The following is a 13,155-nucleotide window of genomic DNA, read 5'->3' on the forward strand; positions in this document are numbered from 1 at the left end:
CCAAATAAATGATGTAATTCTATGCATGTGCCTATTTTTGGAAATGCATAGAAAACAGTCTGGAAGGCAACACCACTAACTAACAGCACCAATTACATATAAGGAGGATGAGGGGTCTAGGGCAGAAAGGCAGGAGGAAGAGCTTTCATATCATTTTTTGTTTCTTCTTCTCATTGTTTTAGCCTTTTCAGAGAGATGTACTCAGGTATTACTTGTATAATTACAGAAACATACAGCTGGTGGGGTGGCTCAATTCTGTAATCCTAGCACTCTGGGAGGTCGAGACGGGAGGATCACTTGAGGTCAGGAGATCGAGACCAGCCTGTGTAAGAGTGAGACCCTGTCTCTACTAAAAATGGAAAAAATTAGCCAGGTGTGGTGGTGGGCACCTAAAGTCCCAGCTACTCAGGAGGCAGAGGCAGGAGGATAGCTTAAGCCCAGGAGTTTGAGGTTGCTGTGAGCTAGGCTGACGCCACAGCACTCTAGCCAGGGTAACAGAGCGAGACTCTGTCTCTATTAAAAAAAAAAAAGAAGAAGAAGAAGAAAAGAACCAAAGAATGAAAAGCTAAAAAAAAAAAAAAAAAATTACTGCTAAAATTAATGTGGACCCATTGATGTCCAAGATGATAGGTGTAACTGGATAGGATAATTTTAGGAACTTGTAACTAGAAATAATTGGTTGAAGAACTTGGTCAACAATGTTCACCTAGTATTTTCAAGCCATTATGTTAAGTGCTGAGGATACAAAAAAGAACAGTAAAATGTTAGCCAGCTTGGATGAAGCGATTTGGGGAGGGAGAAACAAACCTCAACAACAGCAAGAGACAGACAAGTTTGGGGGAGCCCCGTAGGCCAGCCCTGAGCCACAGGCAAGAGTTTCCTTCAGATGGTCCTAGATTGGGCTCTCTGGGAACCATGTCTGAGTGCAGGGACAGCAGAGCCCTGGGAAAAGCCACAGGGCCTACAAACCTAAACTCCCTCAAGAATCTCACTCACTTTGCTGGGGTGAGGCTAATGTCTGGAGAGTCAACATATGCCTTAAATCACTTGAACAGAGAGCCTTGGCTAGAAAAGAGTTGTCAGTTAGCAAACCCAGCACCCAAGGCGGCCCAGCATGGTGCCTCATACAAAAGCAGCCTCAGTTAATGCTTGCTGAATTCAAATACATTACACAATTTAGAGGGTGTGGTGGAAACTGGTTGGGCACCACAATGGGGGAACACTGGGCAGCTGAGGACCCGACCTGGAAGAAGAGAAACCACACAATGCCCTTCATTGTCTCACTTTTGGGGGACAGAGGCAGCTATCAATGGGGTGGCCTCATTTTTAACGGTAAGGAGGTAGGGCTCCAAGGCCACCTTCCCAAGTGGAGCAGTGGCCACAGAGATCGGTATCACCCAGCCTGGCTTCCAGAAATGCAAATGACCACCTGGAGACCAGAGGCACCTCAATGGGCTGAATTCATACCACCTCCTCAGGCACAGGTGAGAGACTTCTATCTTCAGGAATCAGAGGACAGAAGGAGGTGGGGGCTTCCTGCTGCTGTCTAAGTGAGGAGCTAGGAACCAAGATGGGGCCAAGAACCACGGAAACACTATCAAGTTGCAGTAAGGTGCTCGAGGTTGGTACTTGTCTCCTGTTGGGTCTGTTTCCCCAAATGATCAGAAGTAAAATCTTTCCAAAAACACTCAAGAGCTTGCCTTTGAGAGTGGAGAGGCAGGGGGAGGGGCTGTGATGAGGCTTCTCATCACAGCCTGGCTAGGGAAAGGGCTGAGCTTGGGGTGACCCCTTTAAAGGGGTGCTGAGTCCAGGGCCCAGGAGGAGAAGGCCCCTGGGAAGTGCTCACAGCCCCCACAGCTGAGGGCTCTCTGAAAAAAACCAGAGTCCACAAGGGATGAACAGGCCTTGGATCACCTGGAAAAAAAAGGCTCTTCTGTGTTGCTCCTGTAGGGTCTGCTTCAGCTGCTCCACGTCACTCTCCAACTTCAGGTACTCGTTCCAAGCATTTTCCATCTCCTGTTGGCCAAGGAAATGCTTCCAGTTCTTAGTTTTCCCTGCTTCCCCTGCCCCCCTCCGGAGGCCTCATGAGGCCCTGTGCTCCTGATCATGCAGAGCCAGCCACAGAAAGAGGGGAGGGGACCCAGTGGGCCTCGCACTGGCCTAGTCGGGGAGAGGCAGGATCGGGAGGTAGTGTGACATCTTCTCATTCGTGCTCTGACCCTGGTCACCTGCACTGGACCCTCTTCTACCCTGGAGGTGCTTTGATTCCCAGCTCTGGCAGAAAGGGCCTGCACCACATCAGACTGGCAAATGAAAAAGTACAAATTCTGCTGTCTTAGAGTTAACTGCACACAGATCAAGGAAATAGCCCCGAGGCTGCTCTGAGAAATCTGGTCCCTCAGGTGTCATCAACCATCAGGAGCTGCTGATGGTAAGCAACCTAACGCACAGGTGGAGACAGACATGTCACCCCCGGACAAGGGTAACCTACTATCAGGAGGCAGCCCGGAGAAGTTCTGCCACTCCAAGACTCTCACTCATAGCCAACAACTCAATGACAGCTTGGGAGATGAGAACAGCAGCCCCTTGCCCAGCCCATCCAGAGGGGGAGGTGTCTGCCACCCTCTTCTACGTACAGTGGACTCTCTGGAGAGCTCAGCTCGGATGTGGACGAGGTCCTCCTGCAGCAACCTCTGCTGGTAGGCAATCTTCTCCAGGTGCTGAGGCTGGTCTTGGTACTGCTCCATCTGTCTGTGCAACACTTCCAGCACGGATTCTAGCTGATCCTGCACCAGGAAGGGCCAAAGATCAACAGGATATGGGGACAGTCCCCAGAGGCCACTCCACACCATGCCAGGAATGAAACGAAGCTGTTGGATCTAACCAAATCTTCAGGGGACAGAGCCAAGCAGGGGCTGATAGGACCTCTGATGCCAGCTCTCACTCCATGCATCAGGTGGGCTGGGGAAAGCACCTAACAGCTCTGTGCCTCAGTTCTCTCATCTATAAAGTGGGCACAAAGCCATCTAACTCCTTACGGGATAAACTATGAGGATAAATCAAAAAGTAGACGGAAAACTCTCTAAGCTCTTAGGGAAAAGGGTATGCTAAAAACTTTCAGCATCACATATATAATACCTTATTAAAATGCAAAAAGAAAAAAATTCACTTTAAGAGTATAAGAGACCAAACAATGGTAGCCTTCCAATCTAGACTTGCTGTCTCCATGGCCCAGATTCTAGGAAGAAAGGAGCTTTAAGAAGCGAGGGCCTCTGCCGAGTAACCACTGCAGCTCCTTCTCCAAGCCAGCCTCCCTTCCCTGGGGTCATCACATACAAGCTGGTGGAGCTCCTCCAGGGAGGGGTAGCCCAGAGCAGAATTGGGGTGGGGGGTGTTGCAGTACTTGGAACAAGTAGGCTGAGGTCTCCCTCTAAGAGAGAAACCCTCAAGAAGCACCATTTAAACACAAACATTGTTCTGGATAAACTAACACCTGTTGTTCAATACTAACATGAGAGTCCAGTCTACATCTCAGGAAAGACAGGACAAAATGCCCTTCACCCATCCCAAGATTATGCAAAACTGATGTGTACTTTGTTCTCCTTGAGGGCTCGTATCTTGTCTTCCAAATCCTGGAGGATCCTGTCTTGTTCGCAGAAGATGCTCAGTTTGACCTATAAGCAGAACAGGTTAGAGAGGGCCTGGGAAGGTGAGAAGAGGGCAAGGCCTTGGGATGGTGATCAGAAAGCCTTCACTACAGAACCATCCAAACCCTGCCTGAAGCCGCCCACCCTGGGTCTGTGTCAGGAGGTGGCCGAGGGGTCAGCACATGGCTCTTGCTCACTCACATCAATGTCACTCTCGGCTATCTTCACAGGCTTCAGACTGCGGTCCTTCAGAAGGTCTCGGCCTGTCATCTGGGAGGTGAACAATTTAAAAGAGATTTGACCATGGTGTTTGGGATCAGAGCTCAGGAAGGAAAGGGTGTGGAAGCCCTTGGCAGTGACAGCTGGGGTCATGGTATGGAGAGAAACTCGGGCAATACCTGCTTTATCTCTATGCAGTTTTCATTTTAGGAAAAAAACCAAAATCTTTTCATGATCCAGGTAACACTTATAAATTCCTCAAATTAAAGAAAATGCAGACATTTGAGTTACAGGATCATTAATTTTAGAAGCATATATTTGCCCAAAATGAGTGTGATAAAATCTATACAAATCTTGGAAGATTTGCCACTGATATGACAAAGGTTTGCTACTAAACTTGGGGATAAACACATGGTACAGAAGTCCATCACCCCTGCCCAGGATAGTGGGGTGGGCGGGCCAGAAGGAACAAGCAAATCCCTGAGCACTATCAACCCTGAGTTCAAGGAAGTCTCTGGGCAGCCCACTTCTCCCTGAGTAAAGCCAGCCTTCCTCACCCTCCACTATTTGGGAAGACAACCTGGCCAAGAGAAGAACCTAGATAGTTCCCAGCCGGGGTTTTTAATTGATCTCTGAGTCTAGGGTGTACTTGTTACATGTTCCCTTGTCCTGTCAAGAAAGGAAACCACAAAGCAATAGACAAAAGTCACCCAAACTGCCAACGGGATCTCACAACGTTTCCTATCCCTTGCTTGACTCAAAGTGGGCACCGTGTTGCCCATCTCTCAGTGACTCCTGAACAGCTAAATCCAACTCATTCCATGTTTTCATTTCCCCTAATCTCCTTCTCGCCAAAAGCTGTGCAGGGGTGGAGGGGAAGACTTTTTCACAGTTGCACCCCCAAAGCCAAGACAAGGTCAGGGACAGATAGCTCTATCGTGTCGCATGTGGGGGAGGCTGTTTTCACTGAGCTCCGTTTTGCAGATCTGATCAGGAAAATGGAGGGTGGAGCTAGCCGCATCAGAGACAGGTGGTGTGTGTGCCAGGAAGAGGGTCTCATATGGACAGACAGATAAGCTGCTGGAGAGATGGCCTTCGATCTCTCCTCTGGGAGAGACTAGTCAGTCTGGGAGGACCATCTGGGAGGACCAGTAAGTCTGTCAGTGTGAATCAGGAGCAGAAATATGCTGGCAAACCTTCCCCTCAGTGCTCAAGCCCTTCGTGTGTCCCTCTCCCAGCGAATCATCATCAGCAAACCCAAAGGTCAAGGGAAAGTGACCTCTCCCTGCCTTGGACTGATTCTGGGCTGCAGACCCACCTCCACCCACTCCCATGGTCCCTTTGGTCGGTCATTACAGAAGAGGGTGGGGACCATTGTTTTATTTGTCTTGGTAAAGTCAGCTCTGAACATAAGGCCTGGTACAAACTCAGCAAATGCTTATTGAATTACACATAGGTCAAAGGGGAACACATGTAGGTTGGTATTGTAGAGTTCCTGGAAAAAATAGAACTCTAGCCAAATTCTGCTCTTCAAACTGGCAGATCATGTGTACATACATGTATACACACAGTTGCAGAACACATGGACTAAGCAACGATCCACAAACAAATAGACTGTGCTGTCTCCTGCAGTGGGAGGGCGGGGGGTGGGAGGAGAGGAGATGGGGAGAGGAAGGGAGGGAGGGTGTGGAATTAATCCTGGTGAACCACAAGCAGCTGAACTTCTCAGGCAGGACTTGGGCTTAAACTCAAGGGAAACCAGGAGAAAAGCAGGTGAAAGCCGTGAAGTCTTCACTCTGTCACATCAAAGTGGAGGACAATGAGCGTGTCTATCTCCAAAGGGTCTGACCCTTGGCTCATCTCCTGGGTAGAAATCATTTTCAAATTGAGATTTGAAGATTTTTCCCTCCAGCAAAACTCTTCACCTTATTTCACAGAAGCTTTTTACAAAGGATATCTTTTTGATACCTAAATAACAAGGCAGAAAATCTAACTGAGCAATGCCTCATTTATCCAGCACCATCAGGAAAGGAATGAGACATTCTACACAAAAAGGGCATTTTGAGCAAGCTGAATCTTCTAAATGATACTCTTTGATGGAAAGCTTTCTAAAAGTATGCCCTTTGCTGCCTTCCTAGAAAACTGCATATACATTCAACCCCCGCCCCCAGGTTATTAGCATTCCCTCTTTTCTAAGAAGTAGATTTCTTTTGTCCCCTTTTATAAATAAGTGCTGCTTATAGGGTGTTGTAAGGAATTCAAAGGACTAAAAGCTCAACAGAAAGGAGCTAGTTATGTCTCTTCTCTCCCTTTAACTGGGTTGGTGCCCCTCAGGGTGTTCCTCCCACGCGTCCTGTCTGCTGCTGCTATACTACTCAGCACATCAGATTAGGGTGCTCTGTTTGCTCATCTGTCTCTCCTCACTAGACAGTAACCTAATTAGGGGTGACTGTGGAGGCTGATGTATTTTCTCTGTATACTCAAAGCCTAGCATATCGAGGCTATTTGGGCAATGTTTGCTTAGTGAGCTCATAAATATATGAAAATAAAGTGAGTTGGCTCTGCTTCCTATGCCTTTAGAGCACAGGCTTAGTGATAGCTGTTTACACACAGCTCGGAGGCCCTGTAAGCTTCTGAATTTAGCTCTGCTTCAGAAAGCCAAGACTACTAAGAAATACTATATTCACAGTAGTGTATTACTCTAACTTTCCTTTTAAAAGTGTGCTTTATGTTGCAATATTTAAATTCACATAAAGCATTAACTATGGCTGGGCGTGGTGCCGTGTTCCTGTAATCCCAGCTACTTGGGAGGCTGAGGTGGAAGAATTGCTTGCACCAACTTGGGCAATATAGTGAGACCTCTCTCAAAAAATAAAGTAAAGGCCGGGAGCGGTGGCTCACGCCTGTAATCCCAGCACTCTGGGAGGCTGAGGCAGGAGGATCGTTTGAGCTCAGGAGTTCGAGACCAGCCTGAGCAAGAACGAGACCCCGTCTCTACTAAAAAAAAAAAAAAAAAAAAAAAATAGAAAGCAATTAGCTGGACAACTAAAAATATATAGAAAAAGTTAACTGGGCATGGTGGTGCATGCCTGCAGTCCCAGCTACTCGGGAGGCTGAGGCAGGAGGATCACTTGAGCCCAAGAGTTTGAGGTTGCTGTGAGCTAGGCTGACGCCACGGCACTCTAGCCCAGGCAACAGAGTGAGACTCTGTCTCAGAAAAAAAATAAATAAAAATGAAAAAATAAAGTAAAATAAAATTTCAACTATGGGTCCTCCCAGCATCTCTGTCACTGGAAAAAGTGAAAATCTCTGGGCACTCATCCATTTAAAGAAGTCTCTGCATCAGAAGGGTATCAAACCCCCCCCCCAGGCATCTTACCTTCCCTTCACCACATCCCAACACACCTCCTCAGGGCTCAGGATGGTTGGACACAACACCTGCTTCCCAACCTGCAGCCTTCCTTAAAATGCTATGAGAGTGGACCATGCTGCAGTCACTACTTCTGTATCAGTCAAAGGGGGTGCAGGGGTGGCACTGTGTTCTAGTCTAGCTCCAGACTGTTATCCAAATATCAATGCCTTGCTCCCCAGAAAGAGCCACCTTAATCCCAGGACCACAGTGGGATCTGAGAATGCCTTGGCTCCTACATGGTGACCAGCAACAGCTGCTCCCTCCCCAGAAACTCATGCTCAACTCTGTCTAGGTGAGCCCTCGCTGTGGAGGCAGACAAGCAAGAATGGAGACACGACACAAGCTGGTGGCAAGCCAGGCAAGCTCCCCCACCCCTTGGCAGCACAAAAGATGACGTCACAGAACACCACAGATGAGAGGCTCAGCCTGGTGCATCAGCCAAAATGCTGAAGAGCGCTTCAATTGAAAGAAAATAAACCAAAATGACTTGCGGGAAGCCTGGGGCGGTCAGGAGAGCAACTGGTTAAGCAAGTGATGGAGCCGGCACTGAGCCAGAAGCAATGGAATGGCCCCGCTTGGAGACACGGATCAGATCATCTTACGCTTCTCCTGGGCCGACAGCCCCGTGCTGACTTCTTCAGCACTTTGTAAAGCACGTTGATCAAAGGTTCATTATTTTTAATCTGTTCCAAACAAAAAGGCAAATATAACAAAACACAACAGGTGAGACATCAAATGACACTTGAAGCAGCCAGAATTTGGGGAACTGGCAAAGTGAAAACTTTAAGGAAGATGTGGGTTGTGCAATTAAAACGACCGGGTACGAATCTTGGTGATGCTCCTTCTCAGACATCAGTTCTCTCCTCTACAAAATGGGCAATAATACACTGTGTGAAGGGATCTTTGTGCAGGCTGGTTTAAGTGACAGTGCGGATTTCAGTGCTCATCTCCTTCCTGGCTCTGCTGCAGAAGACAAGGGGGAACATGACAAAAGGGAGCTTTGCTTCTTCCTTCGTCCCCCCTCATCACATTCTGTAAGAGACCAGTTTGAAGCAGAGCCAGGCATTAGTCTCACCCCCACCCAACATTGCCCACTTTAAGACCCCATCACAGGGGCTGCCATGCCTGTGATGCATCTAAATGATTGTATCTTACCAATGGTCCCAAATGTTTACAGCTCCTTTTAGGGAACATTGTCCCCACGCTCTAGGAAAGTGGATCTCAACCCTGGCTGAACACTGGCATCGCCTGGGAGGCTTTTAAAAATGCTGATGGCTGAGTCCACCCCAAGAGATTCTGATGTAATTGGTCTGGGATGAGGCCTGGGCCGTGGGATTCTTAAACATCCTTCTGGGTGATTCAAACATGCAGCCAGGCTTGAGAGCCGCTGCTGCAAAACGGGTTCTCAAACTCTAGTGTGTGTGAGAATCACCTGGAGGACAAATACACAGATTTGCTGGGCCCCACCCCTAGGGGGTCTCAAGAAGCAGGTCTAGGGTGGGACTCAAGATTTTGCATTTCTAACCAATTCCCAGATATTGCTGATGCTTCTGGTCTGGGGATCACACTTTGAGAACCACTACTTTGAAACAATGTTTCTCAACCCTGGCTGCTGCACATTAGAAATACCCAACAAGATAAAAAATTTTTTTGTTGTTAAAGAGTTATATACCTGAGTATTAACAAATACAGTCTCTAAGGGGCAGGACCCAAGCATCTATATTCATTTTTAAAGCTCTTAGCAGTTCTAGTTCATGGACAGAGTTAATAATCTCTGCTCCAAAACAACAGACCTCAAACTTTAGTGTGCACAAGAATCACACCAGAGCTTGATTTAAAAATGCAGAATTCTGGGCACCAGAGGTTCTAATCTAATAGAACTCTCCAGATCTGGTGGTTTTCTTTCTTTCTTTTTTTTTTTTTTTATTCATTCATTCATTAATTCATTTATGAGACAGGGTCTCACTCTGATGCCCTGGTTAGACTTCAGTGCCATCGTCATAGCTCACAACCTAAAACTCCTGGGCTCAAGTGATCCTCCTGCCTCAGCCTCCCTAGTAGCTGGGACTATAGGCATGCGCCACCATGCCCGGTTTATTTTTCTATTTTTTTTTTGTAGAGACAGGGTTTCACTTTTGCTCAGGCTGGCATATCTGCATTTTTTTTTATCAAGTTCCCAGGTGATCCAGTAGGTGGCATCCCCAATCACAACTTAAGAAACTGCCCCAGAAGCTGACTTTGGAAACAGACCCTGAGCAGAGAAGCCCTGATCTTGGGCTCAAACAGTCAGGATGAGGCCAGAGTCTAATAGACCTGGAGCCACTGATGGCACATCCCTCACCAGAGATAAAGACCTCTTTGGGGTTGACTGCAACCTTCTCTACCTACAAAGGGTACCCACCTGAGTGGCAGCAGGCACCCTCCTGCACCTCACCTTCCCGGCTGTTCAAGCTGTCAACAACAGCGAACCCCTACATCCCACACTTCTCACCCAGCTAAGGTATAGGGCTCTAAAGAGCAGAATTTCAATGCCAGAAATACAATTCAACAAATATAACTTTAGGGTGGAAAAAGCACGTAGTATATGGAAGAAGGAAGACAGGTGTGAAGTCAGTTGCTGGGTTCAAATTCCAGCTGTGTAACTTTGCAGAAGTTACTTAACTTCTCTAATACTTGGATTCCTGGATAAGAGATAGGGATAATAATTCCTACTGGCCACGGCTGTTAATAGGATTAAATAAGATACATGAACATCAAGTGCTCAAATACTACCAGGCAGGAACAGATGCTTAATTGATGTGGAGTCCTTTTCACCCTGGCACCACTGAGTAAAACACCAGGGAAGTAAAGATTTCTAAAAAAACACATTAACGTAAGTATCTCCTAAGAGAGGGGAGTGTGCCCTTGTTTGATCACTTGGCACCAACGCAGGAATGCTTATTTCAGGAAGAAAAAGCTCCACAATATGTAAGGAAACAAACACCACCAACTGATTCTGGAAGTTGAGCATCAGCTGATCAGAGGAGGAGATGGGCTCTGGATCCTTAAGTTGGTGGCCTCTGGGACAGGGACACGGAGGACCCTGAGTCAGCACGGTGGGGGCAGGGAGCAGTCAGCAGGTCAGATGCCAGGCAGGGAGACTCCTCCTCCAGAGAGCCTTATCTCAACTCACCGCCCTCCCCCAGGACCCGGGAGGGAACCTCTCACAAGTAGCTGGTCCGGGGGGCTGTGCTTGCCTCTATTTTATGCCCAGGGTGGTCTACGGGGCCCATTCAATTGTGATTGTGTTCACAGAGGCCCTCATCTCAGGGACATTTTGTGTTTCCCTAATCCCACCACCATCCCACTCAGTCTCATCTAGCCTCTATTGTACCCCAGTGACAGGAAATTCACCCCACCCAAGGGGGTCCTTTTAGAAAAGTCTTTCCTCTGTTAAACTCAAACTTATCTACTTGTAGCTGCCATCTACTTAATTCCCCTTTAGGGCCACAGAAAACACACGGTGACACACCAGAACTTCACATACTGCCTCTACGCTTTTCCTGAATTGTCCCTAACTCCATCGGTCTGCACTGTAGCTGTGCCAGCTGCTGCTGTTTCTTTTCTCTGCCCAGCATGCCTTCCCATTAGGAAACTCGTCCCTTGCTCCATGGGATGCTGGGCGGTGAGGAGGTGAACCTGGGTTTGCAGGCAGCCACCTTCCCTGCCTGTGTCAAGGTGGCCCTTGTTCCCCAAGGAAGGGGGAGGCTGGCACACCAAGGAAAGTAGAACAGGGACGTGTGGCCTGAGTCCTTGAATGTAGCCCCTGGCTATGTGAATTAGTATATTCCCTCTCGCTTTATAGGTTGATTTGGGTATCAGAACCTGAAAACAAAGGTACCCCACCTGTCACACCCAGCCATGGTTCTGCAGGCCCTCAACACCTCTCCCTGATTCCAGCCCTTCCCTCATGTGCTTCCTAAAGTGTGACATCCATCTTGGAACCCTATACCCCAGCAGGGTCTAAGCAGAGCAGCACAGACCCCCTCCTTCCTGATCTGGGTCCCCTGCCCCTCTGAGGGGGACTGATGGTGGGGGGGGGGTGGAGCCAGCCTTTCTGGCAGTCATGTCAGACTGATAACACACGCCGAGCACAAACCCCAGCATGTTTCTCACACTTGCAGCAGGTGAGCCAGCCGTCTCCTAGGCTGCTGGTGCAGGGGGTTCATTTGGGGGATCTATTCTCTAAGAGGAGCTTAGTAACTGGAGTAGCAGCTACAAGAACAGGGAAATTTTGGTAACAACACAGCTATTTTCCATGACAAATAATGTCAACCTCCAGAAAGTCCAAATCACTAGATAATGTTCTGACCGTGTACAGCTCCTAGCTAGTAAAACACCCCAAGGATGCAACTTGTCTCTCTGTATCCCATCAAACACATATCTTGGCATAATGACCCAAGCCTGGCTCCATGCCTTTGGGTCCACAGCAGTAGAAGCAGCGTTTTAAGAGAGGCCGTGTGGCAAAGTGATGAAGAGCCTGACAGCAACCCCCATAACTGCTTGTGTGGCCTTGGGAAAGTCATTTACCTCTCTGAGACGCAGTTAAAAGATGATACCGCCAACTCCCTTACAGGGCTACTGCAGGAGTTAAGTAATTCAATAGAATTAAAACGCAATGACTGGTACACATTATATACCCTATTGTTATTAAGCTTCTGTTGGAGTCGGGACACATAGGGACTCCTAGTATTGCTCTGCTATCCTGTGACTCAGTTTCTCTCTCTCTAATCCCTTGTAGCTCAAATTCTATGATCCTAAATTAAAACAAATCTGAGGTGGAGCTTCACTGTTGGCCCAACACTGAGTTTCCACTGTCACGTACAAACAGGAATGGGAAGACAGATGTTTTCCACTACTCTTGCTCAGGTACATTATTAAGTTCTCTCTGACACTGTGCACCAAACACTCTGATACACCTGTGTTTCAAGGTACACCTGTGCTGTTGGTGAGACAAGCCCCTCTCATAGCCCCAGGCACAATGTGGGTACTCTACAGGTACGTCTGGGCTGACTGTGAGGTCTCGGGGTAGAGGTGAGAAGAACTGCCCAAGCAGCTGGTGACTGGCTGTCAGGGAGGCCAAGGAATGGGGCACGTGGTACTGCCCGGAGCAGGTGGAAGCTGGGGGCTGGTGGACCTCTCTCCATGGGCATGGTGGGAAGGACTCTGCTTGTCCCAACAGGCTGCAGGAGGACTGGCTGGGATGCCACATTTAGCCCACACGCCATGGTTGAGCACTTTGAATCCTAAGGAATTCTGAGTATCCATACTTAGAATATTTCCCTAAGCTCTGCATGATCTGTCATGTAAGCCAGAAAACATCCTGGTCTTGAGAGAATGCTCCTTGTTCTTCTCCTGTCCTAAAGCCAGGTCTGACTTTTTGCTCACTGTACATTCCCTCCTAAAGCCTAGGACAGAGTCAGGAGCCTGCACCCTCTGCTGCTACCTTCCCACCCCGCACTGCCCTCACCACACCACCATGTCCTGGCTCCCCTTGGATCCAGATGTGCCCTCCCCTTTAATCTTGACCAACCCAACTCTCTGGCTCTTCAAGGCACCACATGCACGCCACCTCCTCCCAGAAGCCTTCCCAGCACTGCAGCCCACAGTAATTCTCACCATCTCAGCTCTGAGAACTGGGCCAAACAGATCTTTGTACCGTCATTATACATAAGTCTGTTATTTCGGGATATTTCTTTTCCTAACCCAGACTATTTGGAAATTTCTCAAGACCAGAGAGCCAATTTTTCTCTTGCATTTCCCCATGTCTTTTGCGGAGCTGGGTACAGAGCAAGTGCTCAATAGATACAGAAGTGCACTGGTTGGTTTATAATCAAT

The 13,155-nt window shown here is 48.2% G+C and overlaps 1 protein-coding gene across 3 annotated transcripts in view; it reads right to left on the reverse strand.

Annotated features, from left to right (window-relative positions):
* PLEKHA7 (pleckstrin homology domain containing A7) overlaps nt 1–13,155 on the reverse strand; it is a 209,685-nt gene that overhangs the window by 20,706 nt on the left and 175,824 nt on the right. For all 3 annotated transcript variants that reach the window (XM_069471183.1, XM_069471182.1, XM_069471184.1), the window contains exons 14-17: nt 3,849–3,917; nt 3,594–3,674; nt 2,637–2,786; nt 1,915–2,016 (exon numbers count right to left, since the gene is read on the reverse strand). In XM_069471183.1, coding sequence (XP_069327284.1) covers nt 1,915–2,016; nt 2,637–2,786; nt 3,594–3,674; nt 3,849–3,917 — 402 coding nt within the window. The remainder of the gene's footprint in view (nt 1–1,914; nt 2,017–2,636; nt 2,787–3,593; nt 3,675–3,848; nt 3,918–13,155) is intronic.

The sequence above is a fragment of the Eulemur rufifrons genome, chromosome 6, assembly GCF_041146395.1.
Source record: "Eulemur rufifrons isolate Redbay chromosome 6, OSU_ERuf_1, whole genome shotgun sequence".
NCBI classification, from domain to species: Eukaryota; Metazoa; Chordata; class Mammalia; order Primates; family Lemuridae; genus Eulemur; species Eulemur rufifrons.